The 26119-nt window shown below is 46.8% G+C and overlaps 2 protein-coding genes across 2 annotated transcripts in view; both read left to right on the top strand.

Moving 5' to 3' along the window:
* The window catches only part of Lmnb1 (lamin B1), a 42605-nt gene extending 29810 nt beyond the window's left edge, over nt 1-12795 (top strand). Inside the window, exons 6-11 of the mRNA XM_050120905.1 lie at nt 1729-1949; nt 2939-3164; nt 4471-4575; nt 8285-8404; nt 9595-9702; nt 12290-12795. Of these exons, the coding sequence (XP_049976862.1) occupies nt 1729-1949; nt 2939-3164; nt 4471-4575; nt 8285-8404; nt 9595-9702; nt 12290-12331 (822 nt within the window). The 3' untranslated portion in view covers nt 12332-12795. The remainder of the gene's footprint in view (nt 1-1728; nt 1950-2938; nt 3165-4470; nt 4576-8284; nt 8405-9594; nt 9703-12289) is intronic.
* The window catches only part of Spmip10 (sperm microtubule inner protein 10), a 497054-nt gene that overhangs the window by 131357 nt on the left and 339578 nt on the right, over nt 1-26119 (top strand). The window lies entirely within an intron of this gene.

Raw genomic sequence — 26119 nt, 5'->3', positions numbered from 1 at the left:
GTTTTAAAATATGCTTTCTGTTTACCATAAATTTTCTGTGTCCCAGCCGTAGAACCAAATATTTCTCCAAGAAGTCCTCTTTACCGGATAATGGTTTGTGAGATCTGGACACGAGTGTGCTCTTCTGTGTCTGCTTCTGGGTCCTCATAGGACAGAGTTAGCGCTGGCCCCCAACACCCACACCTGTGTATCTGAGCATTTTCACGGAGCAGGTTATACACTCCCCAACACACATTTGGACCCCCATAGAGCAGGTTATTCCCCACTGGGCCTTGTAGAACAGGCTATATCTCCCCCCCCCCCCCCCCCCCCCCCCCCCCCCCCCCCCAAATCTGGGCCTTCTCATAGAATGGACATGAGGTGCAGGTGTGCGTGCATGAGCAAACACACAGTATGCTTTTTGGTATTGGTAACTGCTTCCTGGCCATCTTATAAAATAGATTGTGCGTGCACATGCCTTCTCATAGAGCAGGTTATATACCCCTTGTGCACACACGCAATGCTAATTTAGCATAGCCATAATCTGTAATTGTTTTTCTGTCTAGTCATATGTACTTATATTAAGTTTTTGTTTTAATATTTTGAGACCAGATTTCTCTGAAGCTTTGGAGCTTGTCCTGGAACTTACTCTGTAGACCAGGCTGGCCTTGAATTCACAAAGATCCGCCTGTCTCTGCCTTCCGAGTGCTGGGATTAAAGGCGTGCGCCACCACTACAGTGTATTTATATTAATATTAAGTTAAGCAGAAATTCATGCACTTGTCTCATGATACTGCAGGGTTATTTTTTTGGCTTCTCACCTGTTTGTAACCTCTGTCTGGGAAATTTTGTTTTTATCATCTAGTTACTTGTTGAGCCCCAATATGTGCTTAAAATTTTGAGCTAGTACTTATTCAAGGAATAAATTCTAATAGTGCAGTATTTAGTACAGTGTTTTTAGATTTAACTTTGTTCACAGTAAGTCCCTGTCTCTGCCACTGATGTGGATACTTGGGATTCTGAGGGCCTTGGCTTCCATCATTCTTTTTGAGCTGATTACCCCTGTCATTTCCTGAGGCTACTGAGAGGAATTCTGTCTTGGAGAAACATGGGAGAATGATTACCCAGTGAGCTACAAGGTTTTGAGGATGAATTTCATGGTGTAGAATGTGTTTTGTTTTGTTTTTGTTTTTTTTTTTTTTACTCTATGCCAGATACAGCTTCTGTATTTCTGGTAACGTTTTTATACATATCACCATGTAGCACATGTGCTTTGTAACTGAACAGGGCATGGTGGGGCTACCCTAAAGAGACTGGCACATTCAATACGGTAGCCAGACCCTTTTCTTTGGTTTTTAGAACGTGCCCTAGCAGTGTGTCAAAGCTTGCTCTCACATAGCCAGCACTGTTCCCTTTGGCGTGAGGACCCTGCAGGAAAGTCAGACTCGGGCTCTACGGCTGTAGGGGAGATGTTGATTTGGCCAGTACTGACAACTTACCCATACATTTCCAAACTTTAATTTGAGAAATAGTTCTTTTTAGGCATTTGTTACCCAAAGCTTTTATAAGAGCTGTGTTTTATATTTTAAGGAGTTGGAGTTTAATTTCTCACAGTCAGGATCTCTTGAGCTCTGAGTTGGAGCTCCTGCAAGGCTGTGTTTGCTCAGTTCAGGAGATGGTTTGAAATAGCTGTCTTGTACTCGTGTGGGAATGGTCCTGGAAAGTGAATGTGCTCCTTTGACTCTGAAGTCTAGAGCGTGTTTGGAAAGGATTCAAGAACTGGAGGACATGCTTGCTAAAGAGAAAGACAACTCTCGCCGCATGCTGTCTGACAAAGAGAGAGAGATGGCGGAGATAAGGGACCAGATGCAGCAGCAGCTGAATGATTATGAGCAGCTGCTTGACGTGAAGCTGGCCCTGGACATGGAGATCAGCGCCTACCGGAAACTCTTAGAAGGCGAGGAGGAGCGGTAAGGTTCTCTGGCATCCCCAGGCCCACAAGCTGGGTTATGCACCCCCCCAGTATTTTAGAACTGCCTTAATTCAAAGCCTTGTCTTCTGTCTCATTAAGACATTTATCATTTGTCTTAATGAACAAAATAGCCCAACTAGGATTTACTATCCATGCAAGGAACTCCAGCATTCCACACAGTGCTCAGGAGATCTCTGAGTTCAAGACCAGCCAGGGCTACATAGAGAAACCCTATCTTGAAAAACAAAACAAAAATAAAACTAGTATATTCTCCAACATGAATAACACAACTAAGTGGTTTACATGTCTTTCGGTACATATTTCCAAATGTATTACACGGAATGAAATTGCATTATTAAATGCTCTCACTTGTAAGGAAAAGAAAACATTTCTTTTTTTTTTTTTTTTAAATATTTTATTTATTACATGTACAATACAGTGTTCTGCCGCCATGTATGCCTGCAGGCCAGAAGAGGGCACCAGATCTCATTTTAGATGGTTGTGAGCCACCATGTGGTTGCTGGGAATTGAACTCAGGACCCCTGGAAGAACAGTCAGTGTCCTTAACCTCTGAGCCATCTCTCCAGCCCCAACATTTCTTTTAAAAAGGAAAAAAAATGACTTTGAAATTTTCCGTTATCCGTTTTAAATAGAAATAAACATTTTCTTTAAAGATTTATTATGAATAGTGTTCTGCCTGCATATGTGCTTGCACACCAGAAGAGGCCATTAGATCTCATTACAGATGGTTGTGAGCCATCTCTCCAAACCCTAGAAATAGATCTTCATTTATTGTTATTACTTTAAATATCAAGTGGGCTCTTTAATTGGAGATCTCAATTGCTTTAGTAATGTGATATGAATATCCCAGCATGACTTTAGGTAAGACATTTATTGGTCTTGTCTAACATGGTGAGGGATTCCTTGCTTTAGAAATGCCTTGGAGACGAAAGCCTAAGTGAGGCAGAACTTTTCTTCCCTGTGCAGGTTAAAGCTCTCTCCAAGTCCTTCTTCCCGGGTGACCGTGTCCAGAGCGTCGTCCAGTCGCAGCGTCCGCACCACTCGAGGGAAGCGGAAGAGGGTCGACGTGGAAGAGTCAGAGGCGAGCAGTAGTGTTAGCATTTCCCACTCAGCTTCAGCCACCGGGAATGTGTGCATTGAAGAGATAGATGTTGATGGCAAGTTTATCCGCTTGAAGAACACTTCTGAACAGGTAAAGGGTGGACCTATCTCCCGGGCCTGGTTTGCAAACTGCTGTGGATAGCAATGGCTGTCCACCATGTGTGCTTCCATCTTAAAGACTTTCGTGGCCCAAAGATTTTCTTTGTTCTTTTTATGTTTATTTATTATGGTGTAGGCTTGGTGTCCATGCGCTGGGTACGGAGGTCAGAGGAGTTGCCTCTCCTTCCACCGTGTGGGGTTCTGGACTTGAACTCAGATTACCAGCCTTGGTGGCAACTACTGTTACCCATTAAATCACCTTCCCAGCCTAAGATTTTCTTTGTGGATCTTGGTTTATAAAGCTGCTTGACCTCTTGCCTAGACCTGGCCCTTTCATGATGGCCTTCCCAAAGATGAAGCAGAAGTTTTCTGCAGCCAGATTGGCGTAGCCACAGTTAATAATAAAAGCTTTGTAGAAGGATGTGGGTGCAGGCAGGTATGTTGAAGGAGCTTTTTCCTCGCAAAGTTAATGAACAAATGCTCTTTATCTGATTCATATAAACATAGTAATAACATGAATCCACTAGAGGGATTTCTGAGGTTTAGAAGCGGGTCTCTAGGCTCTCTGGTTCTCAAGATGAAACTGTGAAGATGTAGGTGGTGCTGGAGGAAGCAGAGTTCAGCACAGGGAAGGCAGTGTCACTTGAAGCAAATGTTCAAGGTCTGCTAAAAATTGTGAGCTCACTCCCTTTCTTACCAGACTGTTTAGTAAGTCAGAGACTGGGCTCTCTGGGCCTGGTTGGCCACGACTTGGAAACAGAGTAGCCACCATTGCTCTAGCTTGGTGTTTCCAGATCCTAGAGGCGTGGCTAGCCGAGAGGGGAGCCTGTTTGCTTTGCTGTCTTTCTGCCTCTTTAGCTTTAAACCCTTAGTAACAATTTTTAAAAAGATTGTTTCTTTTGGGCAAAGCTGGCCCAGATGCAGAAGACAAAAAAAAAAAAATTTCCCTCTGTCAGCCGAGAGATTGTATGATTTAAAACTGAAAGCCATCAGACATTAGTTGTTTTGTTTGTGATTTCATGGCTCAATTTTCTTGTAAGTCATGAGGGCCTGTCTGGTTATGCAGTGAACCCTAGGCTTTGCTGTGTTTTTATCTCTCCCCCTGTTTTATCCCCTTTAAAATTCAGAACCTTCCTGGTGGGGTGCAGTGTTCATGGAGTTACTCTTTACTGGGGGGACAAAGTTCAGTGCCTGTCATGGGAAGGCCTTAGCTTCGGAGCCTGTATGGGTTCATGGATCTGATTATTTCATAGTTTTCTGTATTTGTAAAGTAACCTTGTCATATTGTTTGTGACTAGGATCAACCAATGGGAGGCTGGGAGATGATCAGAAAAATTGGAGACACATCGGTCACTTACAAATATACCTCAAGATATGTGCTGAAGGCTGGCCAGACTGTTACAGTAAGTGAACTCAGTCATTGTTTAACTTCACTGTCTTAATCACAGACAAAATAGTTATGATGGAAAGTGAAACAACAGCTTGGCTGAAAGGTCAGCATTTTAGAAAAGGACTGTAAATGTCTTTACATTAGTAAGTTATTATGTGTGCTGTCAAAGATTAAAAGTTCTGCCTTAAGAGTGGTGCAAAGAATTGATTTATTTATTTATTTTTTTGGTCTGTGTCGGTGGGTATGAAATAGGTCCCTCTTGACTGATGCTTCTACCTAATGCAATCCAGGATACTGTAGGCATGAAGAATTGTAGGGAGCCAATACCAGCATCAGCCTAAAGCATCGGCTGCCTAAATTTCCTTGGATCAACTTTAACATGTTGATACCTTGGTTGAAGTTGTGGGATTGGATTTCAGCAGCCAGATATTGTTGGCGGCACATGCCTGCAACTCTTTCACTTGGGAGGTGAAGCCAAACATTGCAAGTTCAAAGCCACCGTGGTCTGCATACTTGCAAGACTTTGTCTCAAATAATATGCTTAAGGTGGAGAGATGGACCAGTTGAGAGCTCTTTCTGCAGCTCCAGCCAGGTGAAATCCCAGCATTCAGGGGAAGGTAGACATGAAAACTCACCACCTGTGGATTCAGCTCTAGGGGACCCGATATCTGCCCTCTTCTGGACTTCTGAAGGCACCTACACAGATGTACAAATGCAAACAAACAGACTACTGCCCCTCAAAAATGTCCTCCCAGGCAGGGATCGTGTAGCAAGGGACCACTTGTTTTGTTCCCGGCTGCCTGGCAGCTCAGACCCGAAATAACCACACAGATACTGTATTAATTAAATCACTGCATGGCCCATTAGCTCTAGCTTCTTATTGACTAACTCTTATATCTTAATTTAACCTATCCCCATTAATCTGTGTATTGCCATGTGTCAGTGGCTTACTGGCAAAGTTTCAGTGTCTGTCTCCTGCGGGGCTACATGGCTTCTCTCTGACTTTACCTTTCTCCCAGAATTCAGTTTAGCTTTCCTTGCCTACCTAAGTTCTGCCCTATCAATAAGCCAAGACAGTTTCTTTATTAAACAGTGGTATTCACAGCATACAGAGGGGAATCCCATATCAGGATAGTACCCTGGTTATTCAGAGTGCTAGACTTTTGGCATAACATCATTTAAGTTTCTAGATTTTGAGAGGTGGGCTAAATGGCATTCTAATTCTTAGTTCTAACTTAGCTTTCTACCGATATGTTCTAAAGCACATTTAAAATAATATGTTGAGTTTTAGAGAAGTGTAAATCAGTAGCAAGCAAAAGATTCTTTGGTTTTACTTAGCAAGCAAAGAAATAGGAAAATCTGTTGTTTATTGTTTTCAAAGAAGGCATTTCGTCCTTGAAGAATGTAGATGTGACTGCTCATTGCTTTTATGGATTCTTAGAAAAAATAGCAAGTGCTGCTGAGTGTGGTGACCACACGTAGAGTCCTGGCTCTTGGGAAATGGAGGGCAGGGGTCTACGGCCATTCACAGCTACACAGTGAGTTTGAGGCCAGCCTGGGCTCTATGAGGTCCTGTCTCAAGAAAACAAAAGGTACCTATTTTTAGCACATTTACACCACACGCGCACACCCTTCATTTATTTATTTAATTTAATTTTTTTTCTTGAGACAAGGTCTCTGTAACCTTGGCTGTCCTGGAACTTGCCCTATAGATCAGACTGGCATTTGAGCTCAGTTTGCCTCTGCCTCCCAAATGTTGGGATTAAAATCTGACACCCCCACACCTGTCTTCCTCTCCCTGCCGAGGTCTCCCTCTATCTACAGCCCAGGCTGACTTTGAAATGATCACAACTCTGTCTTAGCCTCCCACATATTTATAATTTTTCTCGGTACAAACCTTACTATTTAAGATGAAAGGCTCAGAATGCAGGTTAGAACTCTATAAAGTATAGAGAGCTTTGACATCTCTCTGAAAATAGCAGGGGTTAATTTTGTAATAATGGGTGAAAATGAGAACAAATATCCTAACTGCTCTATTCTTCTCTTCAGTAATTATAGCGAGAGAAGATTGCTTGGTTCTATTGTATGTCGTAGGGAAACTGCATAATGTGTTTAAAAGAATTTGCTATTTTAATTCAGAAGGTTTAGATTTGACTATTCTCTGTCTCTCGTAATGTGGAGCCATTATGCCAATCATGTGCTTTCCCCGCTGGATGTACTACCCCAGAGACCAACCCCGTGGGTGTTAGGTAGAAGGACTGTTAGCCTGTGAGATAACGCAGTGCATTTTTTCTTTAGTAGCTCTCATTGTGATCAGCTTTTTGGGACATAGTAGTGAGGGAGATTTCCCAGACATTGTACAAGGCAAATGCAGGATCACTCCAAATACCAAGAGCTGAGATGAAAACCCTATGTTTGCTTTTAAAAATGTATTGTTAGTTTTTTTTTTTCGAGACAGGGTTTCTCTAGCTTTGCAGCCTGTCCTGCCACTCGCTCTGTAGACCAGCCTGGCCACAAAACTCACAGAGATCCCCCTGCCTCGTCTTCTGAGTGCTGGGGTTAAAGGTGTGTGCCACCACCGCCCAAGAGAGATGTAAAGTTAATTCTGGAACTGTTGTTCAGAGTATCAAAGCAGGCCATAGTGGGACCCGCCTTTAATCTCAGTACTGAGGAGACAGAAGCAGGCGGATCTATGAGTTCGAGGTCAGCCTTGTCCACAGTGAGTTCTAGGATAGTCAGGGCTACACAGAGAAACCCTGTCTCAAAAAACAATCCCTCCCCAAAACAAAAACCCTCCCTTGATACTTGGGGTTTCTGATGGCCATTTTTTCCCCATTCTGCCTGTTTCCTTCTGCCAAGAAGTACTTTTAAAAATACGACAGAATTTCCATGCTGATGAAGGGAATGCATTTATTTTCTTTGGTTTATTTCAATAGCAATTATGTTTTACCTGGAACATTTCCTGTGTTCTCTGGACACAATCTGAGATACGCTGGGGCACTGTGACACTGCTTCCAACTGGGGACGAGCCACTCTCCTGCATATAGACTGTTGGCTATAGAACATCATCTGTTGTTGAAATTGGAGGGGTGTGCACATGTATGCGTGTGTGTCTGCCTGTGTCCGTATCTCTTGGAAGATGACCCTTGACCCATAGAGAAGAGGTTCTCAACCACTGGAAAACACATTACTAATGGTCTTAGAAATTGAGACACCGTTAGTAGCAAAATTACAGTTAGAAGTAGCAACAAAAATAATTTTATAGTTTGGGGATCACCACAAGGTGAGAAACGGTATTAAAGGGTCACAACATTAGGAAGGGTGAGAATCACTGCCCTAGAGCAGTTAATTGTCAATCGTACCATTGAGGGAGCGGGGACCTCTGTATTGGTCATCACTTAAGCAGCGACCCCACCTGCCATAGGTACCATTGTTGCCTCTGTTTGTGGATGAAGACACTAAGAAAGCTTGCTTTGGGTCAGCTGTTTTGTGGAGTGGCTAGGCCAGAGTGTGGCAGCTTTATTTCAGGGGCTTGTGTGTCCATGTGTTTATCATATGAGGAAACGGAGGCCTGCAGAAGCTCTGAATTGTGCTGACCACAGGCAGCTGGGCAGACAGTTCACAGACCATTAGAGGAAAAGTTAAAGTCTCATCGTGTTGCTGAACATCGCGTTGTGTGAGCCCTGGGCTCTGGGTGTACTTAAGTCCTTTCTCTCTTCCAGATTTGGGCTGCAAATGCTGGAGTCACCGCCAGTCCTCCAACTGACCTCATCTGGAAGAACCAGAACTCCTGGGGCACTGGTGAAGATGTGAAGGTTATACTGAAAAATTCTCAGGGAGAGGTATGGCTGTTCTTCCAGTGCTGCTGTGGCCCCATTTCACCAGTCCAACGTCTTACCAGACTCCCATTGAAACGTGAAGTGACCGAAGCTTCAGTTAGACCAGAGCTGCCAAGTGATTGATACTGAGTAAATGGAAGCTGCCGCACATTGGAAAGAGTGCTTTAGAGGGTGTTGATTTATTAGCACAGACGAGGGCCCAGTTGTCCTTGTCAGGGTCTGTCTCCACTGCATGCTGACTTTGGGGCTCTGAGTAATTTCACTTCTGAATGTTCACATTTTATCAAAACAGCATCTGATACAGAATGTTTTCCTGGTAAATGCTTACGCTGTTAACCTTGTAAATGCTTACACTGTTAGCCTACTAAGTGTTCGTGTTGTTAGCCTTACTATGCTAGCTCTCAGTGCTCAGGAAACTAAGTGTAAGATAGTGGCACGCACCTTTTGGGTACCTTTTTGGTATTTTCTCCATGTGAGCCCTAGGATTCTTGTCAAAGAACTGTAGCTGCATTTGATGTCTGATGTAGGACTCGGGTTCTGCATTATAATGCTGTTGTTTTGGTTAGGACAGGCTGATGTTTATGGGCTGATTGTGTTTGTAAAGACTGGCTTCACAGAACTGAAGCTTCTGGCTGGGCCTCTAGCTTCCTCCATCCTGCTACACTGATTCAAGTCCATACAGAACCTGTGCAATGCTGCTAGTAATTAGTGCTAATCTGTCCTGCTCCCGGCTCCTGATGGAATGAAAGGTGCTGTCTTTGTCTGGGCACCGCTCAGGTGGTCCTGCTGCCACCGCGTCCCTGAGGTGCAGCAGTTGGCCTCCAGCTTCTTTTATTCAGCGTTTGTTTAGCACCTTTTCTTTGCTCAGAGCTAAGATCTTTAAGCAGAGTTCATGTTGAGTTTTATAGAGAATTTAGTATGCCAAGTGACTTGCACAGAATTTTTAGTAACAGAATAGGACAAAAAGCATTAGAAACTGCTCAGCAGGTATTTCAAATTGGATCCCAGTAGCTTCCCTGCAGGAAAAATTGAAGGTCTACTAACTGCTGCTAATTACACAAAATTCACTAGCTAAAGCTGCTGATGGAATGGCTTTTAAAAAAAATCCTTGATACAGCCATGCTGTTCCTTAAGCAAAGGAAAGGGCCTCTTTCCCATGGCTTCTAACTTGAAGTTTGCTATCTTGCTTCTAGGAGGTTGCTCAGAGAAGTACAGTCTTTAAGACAACCATACCCGAAGAGGAAGAGGAGGAGGAAGAGCCCCTTGGAGTGGTTATTGAGGAGGAGCGTTTCCACCAGCAGGTACACTTTGTTACAATTCTGATGACATGGTGTGGGTGCCCTTGCTGTCTGTGGCCCGAGCAGTGACAGGTCACCACTGGCAGTGTGCACTCAGCCAAGCAGTGCTCGGGGCAGCCAGCCTGGGTGCCCTGGGAAATGGTAGTCTCTTTCAGTTTTGTTTTCTCTTCACCTTTTGCTTTTGTCACTTGTTTTCTGGTGTAGATAGGTAACGTGTTGTGCTGGACATTCATGTTACTTGCAGATGCGTAGATTAGCTCATGTGCCTTGAAGTTTATTTATTGGATTCTGAAAAGTTTGTGCTACCAAATGAGAGCAGCATTCCCATATAAGCTCAACAGAAAACAGAACCTAGAGTCACGCTGAGCTTCAGAACAGAGCCAAATAAATCCATTGCTGTTGTATTAAGTTGCCATTCATTAAGTCTTTGTAAGGGTTTTTAGCTAATGCATGGGCTTTGTATAAATCTTCAAATAAACCCCAAATTCAGCTTTAACTAATTAAATTTGGAAAAAATATATATTAATATAACTAATGAGCGTTCAACTTAGATTCTCAAGCTGTCGAGCATGGTCATTAATTGGTCTCTTGTTGTCTGCTTGTCTCCATAATTGTAATCTAAGTTGGCCTTGTTTATTAATCGGTGTTCTGTTGTGAAGAGACACCATGACCAGGGCAACTCTTAAGAAAGAAAATATTTAACTGGGCTTACAGTTTCAGAGTTTAAGTTCATCATTACGGTGGGGAGCGTGGCGGCATGCACAGTGCTGGAGCAGTAACTGGGAGCAAACATCCTGATCTGTAAGGGGGAAGTCGATTTGGCTCTTGAACCACTTCTCCAACTACACACACCCCTTTCAAATAGTCACTCCTGATGACTACGATGATGTGAGCCTAGGGGAGCATTCTTATCAGACTACAGTGCCCTCACTCAGCAGACCTCACGTGTGTGACCTCTCGTGGTGGGATTTTCTTCAGTCTGGATGCCTTGTCATTTTTCTGGCGTAGTTAAGGAAAGTATGTTATGCTTGACTTTAATGGAAAACAAGCACCAAGATCCATTTCCTACCATCAGTGGAAACCTCACAGAGTAGAAGGAAGATAACATTTGAGGACAGTGGTCTGTATGGGTCCTGCCTGGTCACACTGGAGAGGACATACTAGGCCTCGAGTGTCACTGCAAACAGCTGTGGAAAATACTAGTGTTGTGAAGGATAGGACATTGTTTGGGTGGAATGAAAGGACAAAAGATACTGTTTGAGCTACCGTCTTAGGAATCACAGGATTGTTTCTTAGTCCCCATGAGTCTGTGGTTTGACTGGGCAGCTGGCAAAGATAGTAAAAACAGCAAATGCTAGGCCTCCCAAAAGCTGGGCCCAGAACCCTTTCTATCTCATTTTCTAGAAGTAAGCCAATGCCACCCAGCCCTTGGGGGAAGGGAGTAGTCTTTTTCTTGGTGAAGGAGGGACCAAGAAGGAGGGTTCTGTGGGTCAGACCACGGTGCTCCTGCATGCTAGGGAAGCACCTGCCATTGGGGGTCACAGGATGCGAAGTCATCAGTTTGTCAGCTGTGTCGTTGGGTTTGTGGGAAGGATAGAGTTGAAAGCCTACTGTTGAGCTCTTGGTTCACATTGCCCAGGCCTGTAGCTTCCACACAGTCTGCAGCAAAGAGAAATGAAATAACAGAATATCACTAGGCAGACTAAGTTAGGGGTTGACTGGAGCCACTGAGGAGGTAGGTAAATGCAGACTCGATAAGATTCATGCAGACTCCGAGAAGAGAGAAGAAAAGAAAAAGTCTGAGGTGTTTTAAGTTTTGTGCTTGTGATCATCATAGATGACAGTAACCTCAGAGTTCAGAACAGCCAGAAGAGGGAAACCCAGCCCAGTGGTGGTGATCTAGTACCTGTTCAGTTTAGTTTTTAGTTTAGTTAGGAGCGAGTCACACAGTGAGTGAGTTTTGCAAGTGACCATGAGCAATGCCCAAGCGCTATAAAGGTTTAAAACCTTTTTATCTTATGTGTATGAATGTTTTACCTGCACATCTGTGCACCTCACCATGCAGTACCTGGGGAGGCCAGAAGAGGGCATAGGGTCCCCGGAACTGAAGTGGCAGGCATCAGACCCAGGTCCTCCTGGGAGGGCAACAAGTGCTCCTAATGAGCCGTCCATTTCTCCAGCCTCTGTTGCGGCTCTTTAAAAAACACTTTTTAAATTTTTTTCTTATTTATTTAAGACCAAATCTCGCTATGATCGAAACCTCAGCTAACCTGAGTTTCTATTTCACCATGGTGTTTTCACCTCAGCTACATAGGAGAATTCCTTTAAAATTACGAAGTGAGAAATTCTTGTTTACAGGCTTTGATCAGCTGTTGGTTGTTTACTTTGTTTTTTTGTTTTAAAACCCTGGTGCAGCTAGTGTAGAAGCTCAATTGTGGGATTCGTTGAAGTGAGTCGTTACGATAATGCTAAAAGAGTGAGCCGTGACCAGGCCTGTTTTAAGTAGGTATGCAGGTCTTTAGTCCTTATTTTGTTTTTAGAACATTGTGATATTGTTAATTCTGATTGTACCTTCTGTTTTCCCTCTCAGGGATCCCCAAGAGCATCCAATAGAAGCTGTGCCATTATGTGAACTTGTCCCGTCGCCTGTCTTGGTCAAGATAGGAGCATGGTAACCCTGTATACAGTGCAGCGCCTCCTCAGAAGCACACAATATTTTTGTATTTCCTTTATGTGAATTTTTAAGCTGCGAATCTGATGGCCTTAATTTCCTTTTTGACACTGAAAGTTTTGTAAAAGAAATCTTACCCATACACGTTGATGCAAGATGTGAATGACCGACACTGAATTAACTGTACTGTTTGGGAAGGGCCTCACGTTTTTGGCATTTTTTGTATGTGTGTATGTATTTTTTTTTTAAGTTCTTTAAGAAGGGGAGGGGAGGGTAAGTAAGTATACCACTGTGTCCAGGCATAATTTGAAGACTGCTCTGTCCAGTTGGGCGGTCTGCTCTTGATCAATCTCTGCTATATATAAAACGGTGCTGTTCGGGATGGGGGAAAGCAACTTTTTCAATATATTGAACTTTTGTATGGATTTTTTTTGTAATAAGTGATCAAGGTTACAAATTTTTTTAAATAGAAAAGAGAAGAGACGTTTTGTAAGAAGGCAATATTCATCCGGTCATCATGTACGCGCTCTGGATGGAAGTGTTCCACAGAGCTGTTGTCTGTTCAGTTACTTCTCTTAAATTCCTGATTGGGGGGGGGGGGCAGGTGGGGTTGGGGGGGGGAAGGGCTCTCCTCAATGCGCTAGTTGTGTTTTTTAAGATAGTGTAACATGCTTAAATTTCTTATGCGACATTAACAAATAAAAAGCTGTTTTACTATTACTCTATTGTCCTTTTAACTCTAGATCAGAGGTTCTCAATCTGCGGATCTCAACCCCTTTGTGGGGGTTCGAATGACCATTTCATAGGGGTTTTATATCAGATATCTTGCATATCAGATACTTACATTATGATTCATGATAACAGCAAAATTATAGTTGTTATTATAAAGTAGCGATGTCACCACAACGTGAGGGACTGTTTTTTTTTTTTTAAAGATTTATTTATTTATTTATTTATACAGCGTCCCTGTAGGCCAGAAGAGGGCACTAGATCTCATTCTGGGTGATTCTGAGCCACCACGTGGTTGCTGGGAATTGAACTCAGGACCTCTGGAAGAGCAGTCAGTGCTCTTAACCACTGAGCCATCTCTCTAGCCCGAGGAACTGTATTAAAGGGTTGCTGTAGGACTAGGACGGTTGAGACAGATATTGACATGTATTAGTTTTGATTGGCTTGTGCGAATTGGACTTTTATTTAAATAATATTTTTCCTTTTACATGTGACCTCAGTTTCCCCTCCCTCCTCCCCTCCACCCACAACTGGACTTTTCAGGGATGCATTCAAAATTGAGGAGAGAAATAGATTCCGAGTCAGAGACTCCAGTGCTCCGTTGTCGGTAATGACGATGCTCAGTGCTTCCCTTGCTCTTCAGCTTCTCAGCAGTGGATGAAGACACAGAGTAGGTGTGCACAGTGGAGGAGAATAAGATAGACAGCAAAAGAAATGGACTTAGGAATCCCCTCTGGAAGAGTAACTGAGTAGCAGCAGTGCTGTGGCAGGTGGCCTCGCTGTGTGCTCCTTCCTGGGGCATCACCGCTTGTGGATTTGAGGAGTTTCTATCCTGTGATTGGTTCATCTTGTAGGAGTGGAATGTCGGAAGCCTCCCTATAACACATGGATGATATTTCAGAAGCTAACCCAAAGGGTTTGCTCTCCTGAAAATATCCTGCAGAAGGCTGTGTAGAGACTGCCAGCTTTGGCTTGGAAACGACTCAGAAAGCTCCAAATTACTGTGCTCACAGATTTACTGCGTGCACCGCCGCCGCAGACATGAGATAAATGCTGGGTCAGAAATTCTGTCTGCTAAAGCAGATAAAAATGATAACTTCTCAACACAGATTTATCTTCTGAATGGCGAGGCAGAAGACAGCGAACGTGGGTGTGAAATATTTTGTTGCAAGATGGGGTTCTTGTCATCAAAGTATACTCTGGGTTCTTTACCACCAGATTAATTATGCTATAAAAACCAACACTTTAGGTAGACATTAAGGGAATAAATGGCAGTTGTGACACAGTAGAATGTTATTTGATTTGGTGACATTTATAGTAAAGATCCCAGGGTTCGATTCACCAAAGTAGTTTGGAGCTTTGGGCTGTTTTTAGGGGTTGGCTACTCTGAGTCTGTCCTGTGGACTTTGGGGTGCTGGGGACACTCCACCCACATCTCCCTTGGAGGCCAGACACAGGAACATGCTTTGAAATTACCCTTTTTTGTTTGTTTGTTTTGGAGACTGGGTTTCTCTGCTTAGCTGTCCTGGAACTTGCTCTTGTTGATCAGGCTGGCCAGATCCACCTGTCTCTGCTTCCCGAGTGCTGGGATTAAAGGTGTCTTTCATCGCTGCCCACCTGAAATTACTCTTCTTTTATAACAAGTGGGAATTCATTTTCTCCCTTGGTTTGTCTATTTTGACCTTCATGTTTAGCTTATTTTTGTTCCTCTGACTTGGGTTTTGGGTCTCAAGTTCTGGAAACCGTGTCGCCAATGTTCTCTGGTTTGTGTCCGTGTCCCCCTTGTAGACCAGGCTGGCCTTGAACTCACAGAGATCCGCTGGCCTCTGCCTCCCGAGTGCCGGGATTAAAGGTGTGCGCCATCACTGCCCCCAAAACTTCTCTTTTCTTATGTTATAGAATCCTTGGTGCCATGTTCTAGTAAGTCCTTTGTGCTTGTCACACTAATTCTGCTCTTAGCCCTGTCTACCTTGGCATTTGTCCAAGCCATTGGGCTTTGATTTCATTGGCTTTCTGAAGTTGCCTTTGATTCTCTTAAAGGGAGGAAGGGGGAGAGAGACAGGGAAGGAGGAGGAGGGAGTGGGAGGTGCCGGGTGCAGAATGAGTGTGTGTAAGCGGAGGACGACCTTGGGCATCTTTTCTCTGTAGCTGCCAGCCTTATTTTGACATAGGATCTCTCTTGAGGCCTGAAAGCCCCAGAGTTGAGGGTTGCTTCTTTTTATTTTTTTGTTCAAGGTGCATTTGTTGACTTCCTAATAACAGGTGGTGTGCCTCCTGGGGTTTTCGGATTGTGACCGCTCCTCAGCAAGAGTGGCTGTTTTGTGACAAGTGCTGGGATGTTGACTGTTGTCCTGTACCATCCCACTGAAGAAGACATGGCCGATTCTATTTTACCAGTCCTAGGGTGGAGGGGGGCCTTCCCGTGCCATTTAGTTTATTGTTGTGCACATGTGTGTATAGATACACGAGGGCTTGCCCATGCCATCTTCATTTGCTGTCATGAATACGTGTATAGATATGCGTGTGCATTTTTAGGGTGTAATTATCTCAAGTCATGTGCCTATTGACTTACGCCTCATCCTCAACTTATGCGCCATTGTTATGTTAATGAATATTGCAACGTTCCTTTTCGTGGCCAACATGCATTTGAAAATGAGAAAGGTTCTCACCCTGCACGAGGTAGCTTGCGCCTCCTAAGTCTGTGAAGGAGAGTCTGGTCCAGTGTTGCAATCCCTGAAGCAAGACTTTGATATTTTTATGTATGGCAAAAGCCAGAATTCTGACCCTGGGGCTGTTATTCTTTTGGTCCCTGCCCTAGCCACGCCCACTCCCATTACCTCTGACCCACCCATCGCCAGTTTGGGACCCTTCCTCTTTCTGCTTCCTTGGCGTGCGCACGTGTTTCCTCTGCCTCTCTCTTCTTTTATCTCTTTTCTCTCCTTTTATCTCTTTTCTCTTTCTCCCTCTTCCTTAATAAATACTTATGGCTATTTCCTGTGTTTACATGTCTGTTACCTGCCGCCACCGCCAGTGCAGCGCGTGTCCTACCGCTGGTGGGAAGCTGTAGCCGCTTTTCTTATGGCGGGCTCCACCAGCCCGCCCGCGGATCGTTTTTTTAAGAATAACAGGGGCTGTTGTGCTTCCTGAAGCACTGGTGCTGATGCGGGTGTGATTTAGAATTCCATTTCTTCTGTTTGGCCACCTTTCGAAAGGGATAATCGTCCAAGTTAACGGGAATGGGAAACTTCTTAGGTAAAAGAGAGGCGAAATGTAGAGAAGTCGCATTTCACATAGCTGGAGGATTGGCATCTCGCTTTACTAAGTGTGGGAAGGCTAATTCGCGGGTTGTTCTGGACTGGAGGCTACTAGACTGGGCTGGTGTGGAGGTGTCAGGGTGCAGGCAGAGAACAGTACACCGAGAGGCCAGTTTGCCCTGGAGACCTGCACCAGCCCAGGGTGTGAAATGGTCCCAGGTCCTACCGTGCCCACCTTCCATGGTACTGCTTTCTCTTTCACTTTGAACAGCTCAGTAAATCCTGTCCTTGGCTGGCTTTCTCCAGAGACAAAGGCCCCTCTCAATTTCAGGAGACAGCCTGCCCGTAGCTTAATGACTTTATAACAATAAAGCACAGATTCTCCCAGATTTATATGCAAGTGCCTCTTTCCCCGTGTGAGTTGGGAGTCTCGGTTTCCCTGGCAGCCACCCTCTTCTGGTCCTGGCCTGTTAGGCCCACTTTGCTTCTGCTGGCCGCTGAGTGAGCTTGGGGCTGGCTCCTCGAGAGCCTCCTCCTTTGTATGCTGTTTTAAGCAAAATCGGTGTTGGTTTCTTTGCGTTAAAGGAACCCTCACAGGCTCGAGGAGAAGGCTCAGTGGGTAAAGTGCTTTCTAAGCCGAGCCTGGCTGCCTGAGACGGGCTGAGTTTTCCTGGGGTGGAAAGGAGGACTGACTCCCCAAAGCTGTCCAGTGACCTCCACACATCTGCCTTGGTGCGTGAGCGCACAAACAAAGATGACTACAACAAGCCAGCACTTTGCAGCTACATTTCATGGCCTACTTGCTCAGCTTCCCGCCCCACCCATCCCCCGTGAGTCTGTCTTGGAGGAGACCTCACTGCAGTGTGACAGGGCAGAGGTCCCCGAGCCCGGGTTTTGTTCCCCTCAGTTTTGTGACTCCCATTCTCAAACTGTCGGGGTTGCTCAGTTGTGGGTTTTTTTTTTTTTTTTTTTTGAGTTGGTTTTATGTTTTGAGCTCAGGTCTCACTCTGTAATCCAGACTGCTGCAGGCTCGTTTTTCCTGCCTCCCTTTCCTGAGGTGTGGGGGTCACGTCCGGCACCCCATCCCCCAGGTTAGCTGGTCTGGGGTGGCCTGAGGAATATCCCTGCTTATTCAGCCAAACCTCCTTGTGTGGTCCTGGGACCTGAGTCTGGCCACAGGTGTTAACCATGGAGTATTGCTTATTCGCCTGAGGGACAGCTAACTCCTGTTGGCTTTCTGGCTTAGTCAGAATGTGGAGTATGATCTCCACATTACCCAGCTCCCAAGCGGAGTGCCAGCTCTGGTTTTCCCTCCGCCTGAGCCAGGGAGCTTCCTGGCTCACACTGCCTGTAACAGCACCAGGTTTTTTTGGACGCCAACCCTGCCATTCATATGTTCTGGTCCAGTGCCTGAGGCCATGACCCTGCCTTCCCCATTTGGCTGCCAGTTTCCCATTCCCTTGTTCTGGAAGCTGGGGCCAAAAAGTTCCTGTGAGCCATTTTCCCAGATGAGAAGTCAGAGCGTTTCCCCTTAAGTGTTTGTCCAGAGATTTAAACTCGGGGGTGGGGTGGGGTGGGGTGGGGTGGGGTGACAGACTGACGTGGCACCGAGAGTCCAGAATGCTCATTCTTCATTATAGAAGAAACAGTGGTCTGGGCTGCACCCCAGAAGCCTCCCTGCAGTCCACAGAAGTGCCAGTCCTGGGAGGGGTTTTTCTGTGGAGAAAAGGGCCGAGGGCACACACGAGGGTGACCGTATCCCAGAGTCTTGAGAGAAGTTCGAACTGGCGCCCTTGGGTTTGTGCCTCAGAGCTGAGGGGATGGACACTTGGAGTACAGGCTTCTAATACATGGTTTTCCACATGGGGTCGGGGACAGAAAAGCCACCCAAGAGCGGGGAGGGAGGGCCACATTCATTGAATATTAATAGCCATTGTCCCAAATACTACCTTCCTCACACCTTGATAGCTGGTGGGATTCTCTGCAGATAGGATACTGAACGGGCCCAGACATCAGGACTACCAGAGGGAGAGCCATTTCCTTCTGACTGGCCAGATCTGTCCTTGACAGCCCCACCTCTCCTGCCGTCCTAGGCAGTGGGCAGCAGACAGTTCACCCAGTTACAGGACAGAGTCTTGGGGAGGAAATTAAGTCTCCTGGGGGGGGGTCGCTGTTCATAAGCCACGCGGAGGCTGTGGGGGTGCAAGAAAGCAGTCGGAAGTAACTGTCCTGAGTGAAGCAATATGTTGGCAGCGTTTGTGAATTACTGAGTGACCCAGCGCGGGGGTCAGTACCTCCCTTTTCTTCTCCTTGTGGGGGGGCGTGGCTGTGATGGGGATTATGGGAACTGGTGATTCAGCTGTGATTAGAATGGAGGTAACACTGACCATTGTTTAGGACATGCCAAGTGTACTCATGGCTATGTTCCAAATTCGTACTTTCCCAGACAGGCCTCCATTGACAGGGTTCAAACGGAATAACTGGTGACCTTTAACCTAGTTCTCTGAACGGAAAGTCCCTCGTAAGAGTGGCAGTTAATGGCAGCAGTGCGGTTAGTCAGAGGCATGGCCCTGGAAAACTGGGCATTCTTTTACCTCTGTGTCGTTAGGTGTGAGTTTAAAAACCCAATCCAGTGTTGGTGGAAGAACTCAGTTAGGTCATACAAAAGGGTCGTGGTTGTAGGTGCATGGGAATTCGAAACTGAGCTGAAGATGATTTGACCAAGAGAATCGGGGTGAGGGTAAGGAGACTTGGGATGGATGGATGGTGGGGTTCCTGCGGGTTTTAACTGCCCAGTGTTGGTCAGAGTCAACATTTCCCCTTGAGTTTGTCAGTGGCTCGGCACGGAAAGCCGCCGAGAGCCCCGGAAGCGACACAGATTTCATTGAGTGTGATTCAGCAGGCCTCGCCAGTCACTTATTAGCTGCCCTGCGCAGCTGAGACCCTGATAGTGTGGCAGCCCTTCCCTGAGCCCGTCATGTGTGAAAACCCCAACTCCTGGGTAGGAGCTGCCATCGGTGCTGCGGGCGGGCCGGTCTCAGGTCTCACACACAGCACGCGGCCTCCAGGAGGGATTAGTCTAGTAGGAAGCTGGTTTCAAAGGGACAGTTTTCAACTCTGAGGTTAGAACTATCATGGCCGCACAGCCCAGCCCCTAGTCTGTTTCTCTGGACTTCCCAGGTGGTCCCTGGAGGGGGGGGGATAGAAAAGTAACTGGTTCTCAACCTGTGGGTCCCAATCCCCAGAGCAGCCCTTCCACGGGGGTCACCTGAGACTACCCGAAAACATAGATATTTATGTTATGATTCATAACAGCAGCTAAGTCAGTTACGAAGTAGGAACAAAATAATTTTATGGCTGGGGGTCATCACAACATGAGCTGTGTTAAAGGGTCGCAGTGTTAGGAAGGTTGGGAAGGACTAGTCTAGGGTCAAGGTCAAACTACAGAGCCTCCTTCTTGGAAGTGGAGCCCTCAGAGGTTCCAGCCTGGTATGGGTGTAGGACTCGGGTGTGACTCTGCCCTCTCAGCAGGTGACATCTGGGCTGGCTGTGGAGTTGCTGGGTAGCCTGGAGTCTGAGGACATGAAGCTGCCCGAGGTTGGCACTTGTGCATTGCCTTCAAAGAGAGACCCTGATGAGCGCCCGCTGCACCAGCACCCGGGTGGGAATCTCCTCCAGCAACAGCCACGTGGTAGCTGTCCTCCTCCTCAGGAGAGCCAGTGACTGTCCCCTTCAGGGGAGTGTCAGGGTCTGCTCCTCACGGAGCATCTTCCACGCTGAAGAACACTTCCTTGTTTCTAACTACACAGGCGCTTCAGTGGCCCTGCTGGACCCTCTGCTTTTCCGGCAGGAAGGATGCGTTTATGAACATTGCCCCGTGACGGGCTCTTCACATTGGGACCCTTTGTAAAGCTGAAGATGGCGGTGACCCTGGAAGTCCCCGCGCCCAAGCCTCGAGCGGGAAATGGAGACTGCTAGGACACACCACACACGTTTGGCCATCGTTTCTGTATTTCCCACTGAGACACTAAGCACTAAGGGTCTTTTGGTTCCGGCCAGCTAGATGGCGAACCTCTGAGCGCCTCAGGAGGACATGGCGCCTGCGCATTGTTGAGCCGGAGCCGTCTTCCTCGCTGGCTACTACTCGCGCTTCCACCCTCAACAAAGCTGGGTACCGCTCTGCTTGATTCACAGACGGGAGATGACGGCAGCGCTCCCGTCCTTGATGAAAGCCGTAGTTTTATGTCGGACTGTCGTTTAAACAAATACTGGAAGCCTTTAGCTAGGACAGAGGATTGATGTGCCAACAGACAGCCTCAGGCATGATGGAGCCGCAGCTGCCCCGCGGAGGGCTCGGCTCGGCTCCACTCCGCAGGCTGCTGAGAAGTGACAAGGTATCTTTGGCAGCTGTTTAAAAAAGAAAAGTAGTGTTGGGAGGTTGGGAAACGCTGCATTATGAAATAAAGGAAGAGGAGTCTTTTGTCATCCTTGGCACCAGTCAGCAAGATACAGGAATGGGACCCGCCCACCTCTGAACCCCTTACCGCCGGCCTCCGGCTCTTCAACAGCCCCTAGGAAGGGCCAGCTTGGCTGAGGGATGGGACGATGATAAAGGGAACAAGTGAATGCCAGGGCTGCCTGGGGAAGGAGGGAAGCCGTGCCTTGCGGGAGATGGCTGTTTGGAGACAAGATGGGACAGGCAGGGGACAACGCAGGTGCTGCCTTTCATCACAGCAGCGGATCGCAGTGGATGGTCCCTGTCGGTGTCCCTGTCAGGGAGGGGGCATGGGGCTACTTCATCTCTGGCTTCCTGCTGGGCGACCTGCTCTTTGTCCCGCGGCAGGCCCATTTTTCCTGTGGTGCTCATGTGGCCCAGCGGGGCAGTCTTTGGGAGAGAGACCGGAATGGCAGAGGGAATAAGGGGGCTTTTCAGGGTTCCCTTTGAGACTGGCCGGCCTGGAATTCCTTCATTGTTCTGTGTCTTCACAGGTTTTCTGCTTGTACTTGTGCCCGCACATGTGCGTAAGAGGACATGTATACATACAAGAGAGTATATGCCTACATACGCGTGTGGCTGAGTTATTTTCCCAGTCAGAGGAACCTTAGTTTTGTTTTGTTTTTGAGACAGTGACTCTCTCTACATAGCCCTGGCTGTCCTGGAACTAACTTTGTAGACCAGGCTGGCCTCAAACTCCTGATCGCAAGATACAGGCATGGATGGTCTGCCTCTGCCTCCTGAGTGCCCAGATTAAAGGCACGTGCCACCATGCCCAGCTTCACAGGATCTGTTCTCTCAGACCGCTGAGGGCTCTCGTTGACAAAGCTTTCTCGTCTTCATCTGGGTGGTGGAGGTCTCTGCAGTGTCCAGTTGCCCACACTGGGATGGGAACACTGTTGGCTGCTGCTGGACAGGGTTGAGGTGGATGATCCACAACTGGGGACAGACTTGAGCACATTCCTCACGCCTCCCCTGCCTCCATACTGCAATACTCAGCATTGAGAGCATGCTGGGGGGGAGGGGATTTCTCTCTCCGCAAAGTCTCAGCCCACCACCTCCACCCCCTGCCGGCATGTGCCCTTGCCAGTGAAGGCGGTGCCGGGGGTTTCTGGTGCCTTCCATCGTCTATTTCTGGCCAGGAAGGATGCTCCCCTTCACTGCCCCGTCAGCAGTGCCCTCTAATTTGAAGAAGGCACAGGTTTGATTTTTTATCTTTAGCTAGATGCTCTGAGGCCTGTTGGTCTTCTGCTCACGATCAAATAAATAAATAAATATGCTTGGAAGCAAACTCAGGCCTCTTCCCTGACATCCGTGCATCTGGGCAATGATTGACTGCGCTGTCGGTCCAGCACATGCTAGCTTGACTGACACCAGGCTTTGCTTTGATGTACACATAGTGCCTCTGTAAACCAGAGGACCAGCTTTGAACCTGCTCCCTGCGGAAGCCGCCAACTTCCCTGGAGCCACTCCCAGTGTGTATGCCTTAAAACCTCACACAGGCCAAAAGTCCCTCCCCCTTATACACGCCCGAGAGCCCCTCCCCCTCTTGCGTACCACTGAGTGGCCAAGGGGACTGTGCTGCGGGTCCCAGAATGTTGGTGTCTTTGTGGACCTTAGGTAGCAGAGAACCCTGATGGCTAGTTTTATTGTTAAGGCCCTCACACAGATGTACTGGATGATTTAGCCGCACGCTGCGTTCTATGGACCCTCCATCTCTGCCTGACCAGATCTGTCTGGGCTGTCCAGACCTCCAGCTGCTGTGAGGCCCTGAATGAACAGCGTGCTCTAACCTCCTGGTATCCTGTCACCCAGGCTGGGCCACACAGCTTCCTCAAGAGCTGAGCTGGAAGCATCCATGGTGAGCCTTGCAGTTGCTAGGCAGGGGCAGTGAGAAGGAAAAGTCGGTGATGGAAAAAGCCTGGTGACATTTCGTATATTAGCAAAGTTAATTGCAAAATGCCACGAAGCTTGTCTTCCGCCTCCCGTTTTAAAGGGTATGGGGGAAAGTTACATTGTAAAAATATTGCAACCAAGCCCTGCCTTGGTGGCACTGGCAACTTGGGCTTCCTGCAGAGTCACCCTCACCGACGCCTCCAATTAGGAGCTGAAAATCACTGCACACAACCAATCCTAACAGCAGCAGCCGCTGAATTCCATCAGAGCGACTGCACGGTAGTCACAGCTGGGATGGCCACAGCTGCAGCCGCTGAATTCCATCAGAGCGACTGCATGGTAGGTGTGCAGCTGGGATGGGCCACAGCTGCCTCCTCCTAACAGCAGCAGCCGCTGAATTCCATCAGAGCGACTGCATGGTAGGTGTGCAGCTGGGATGGCCACAGCTGCAGCCGCTGAATTCCATCAGAGTGACTGCATGGTAGTCACAGCTGGGATGGCCACAGCTGCCTCCTTCCTTGAGCTGTGCGTCGTTTTTGTATTGGAAGACACACTGTTGGGCTGTCCTACCAAGTACACTTAATTACCCATTGTACTGAGTAGAATCACGCCCAAAAGCTGGGGAGCCAGTGGACGCTGCCCAGAATGTTAAGGACTTAACATTCCAAACACTGATCTGTAGCAGCTGGGCCCCCTGCTGTGAAATCTAGCCCAGATGTCCGCTCTGAAGCTGGAGAGTGGTTGATGCTCGTTCTGGGGTTACCGGTCTCTTTCCTATGTCATGCCCCCCAAAGCAATTCAATGGCTCTACGATGGTCATTGTGCTGGGCGGAAGGTATGCCACCTCCGCCAGCTGCTCACCCCAGTCACTGCTGGAAGGCCAAGTGTGACAATGGATCTGGGGAAACAACCAGGGAGTGTGGGAGGGTGGAGCTAGAGGCGGTCACAGTGCCACCAGCAGTTAGGGAAGGCTGGGCTGCAGTGCCTGCTCACCGGGTAGATGCATACAGTGTGTGCAGGCACACGGGTGAGCCACACGGAATTCCTCTTCAAAAGCTCTTCGCTTTAAAAGCTGATGAGAGTCTATGGAGGTGGGCCCTACAGGACAGCAGCAGGTCTCAGCAAAAGGTATGGCAAAATAAAGACTGGCTGCGTCTGTATGCAATCCCGGAGACTCTCTGATGGGTCCCCCACCCTCTTCCACCCCCGAGGGAAGCAACTCTCTACCACTAGTCCACATTGCTAGCCTGGTAGACATGAACCCCGGAGAATTTAAGAACGGGAAAAACCAGACGTGGAGATAGAGGGATGAAGGCTGACCAGAGAGTAAGATCAATGCAAGCTGATGGAGTTCACTAGCTCAGAGTCTTGGATTATACTTTTTTAAAAGTATCCATCAGTATGTTGTCCACAGGAGACTTAGAAGGTCAGGGGTATGCTTAGTACTGAGTAAAAGATTCTAAACATGGAAATGGACAGGTGGGATATTAGCATATTTTGGTGAGAGGAACATTATTAAGATGTGATGATAAACATTAATATAATACTTAAATACATAAAGTAAGACAAAGGAAAACTAGGCAACAGTAATTAGAAATTTATTCCCTTTTCAGAAAAAGGTCGAGCTAGAAGAAGCAAGATTCAACCTGCACAATACGCTGTAGTTTCTTTTTTTGTGTGTTAAATATCTATCTATCTATCTATCTATCTATCTATCTATCTATCTATCTATCTATCTATCATCTATCTATCTATCACGTATGCAATATTCTGTCTGTATGCCTGAAGGCCAGAAGAGGGCGCCAGACCTCTTTACAGATGGTTGTGAGCCACCATGTGGTTGCTGGGAATTGAACTCAGGACATTTGGAAGAGCAGGCAATGCTCTCAACCACTGAGCCATCTCTCCAGCCCCCAACGCTGTAGTTTCTACAGATGGGTAACAGCTGTTTAGTGTGTGCACGCATGCACTCATGCACGTGTAGTGTAGGTGGAGGTGTGTTTGCAATGGTCAACCATGTGTCAACCCACAGAAATTCCATGGTTTTAAAGAATGCAGATCACAGTTGATCATAATAAGCTAATGAGACACAGAATAACCCCACCTCTCAAACCCCTGCTCATTGATAGATGTGAGAGACTCACTATTAAAAGGCTCTTAGGCCAAGGAAGGAAATGAAAAATTCAAAAGGACTTAGAACTAAAACTGAGAAATTACAAAAATTAGAGTAGCAAGATCATACTTAGAAAAAAAGTAAACATAAATAGAAAAGATTGAACTTGGAAGAAAACTCGTGAGTCTGTGCCGTTTGTCCTAAGGCAAAAGAGGATTGAAACCAACTGAGTTGAAGGAGGAGGGAGTCGTGGTTCATATAATAAGAGTGAGAGCGGGCAACGGAAAATTAGGAAAGTTCTAAGTTTAGTGGTGGTGCACACCTTTAATTCCAGCCCTCGAGTGGCAGAGGCAGGTGGATCTCCGAGTTCAAAGCCAGCCCAGTCTACGGAGTTTGAGGACAACCAGGGATACAGAGAAACCCTGTCTCGGAAAACCAAACCAAACAGCAGCAAAAATCCCACCGAATTTCTTCAAAAAGACTGCTGACATCCATATTGCCAAATGAACAAAAAAGACTGAACTAGAGGGACCACTAAACTGTTGTGGGATGTTTGTACACTGTGTGAAGGTGTATTGCTGTGACTGGTACTGTTGTGGGATGTTTGTACACTGTGTGAAGGTGTATTGCTGTGACTGGTGTAAGAAAGGCTGAGCGGCCAATAGCTAGGCAGAAGGTACAGGCAGGATTTCTGGGGAGAGAAAGGAAAAGGAAGAAGAATACAGGTATGCAGGAGAAGCCAGGAGACATAGAGAGGAAACAGGAGGTAAAGATGGAAGAGAGGTAACCACGTGACAGGATGTACATTAATGTGAATGGGTTAATTTAAGTTATAAGCGCTAGTAAGGCACAAGCCTAAGCTATAGGCTGAGCTTTCATAATTAATAAGAAGTCTCTGCGTCATTCGGGAGCTGGTTGGAGGGACAGAAAAAGACGCGCTACACCAAACAATGCCAGAAAAGATGGAAAAGGAGAGGATGATCAGCCACTGGGTGCGTCGTAGATCGGGTGACGTGGAGAGAGGTCACGGCATGGGGGCTGGGGGGCGGGGTTATCAGTGGAGAAGGATGCATTCTATGCAGGGGGGGTGATTTAATAAGCAAAGAGCAGGGATGATGACTGCCAGTGTCCTCTCAAGACAGGGAGCTATAAATAGGGAGATGGAAAAAAAAACCAGACAAGGTTCAGTTCTCGGGTACTGCATGGGAATGGTGGTGTTGGTGTGAACTTTTGGGTTTTAACAGAACCAGACGTAGAAAAAA

This window comes from Alexandromys fortis, unplaced genomic scaffold (genome assembly GCF_014885135.2).
Source record: "Alexandromys fortis isolate MF-2015 unplaced genomic scaffold, M_Fortis_MF-2015_v1.1 scaffold_181, whole genome shotgun sequence".
NCBI lineage: Eukaryota > Metazoa > Chordata > Mammalia > Rodentia > Cricetidae > Alexandromys > Alexandromys fortis.
This window is presented reverse-complemented; position numbering and strand designations above follow the sequence as displayed.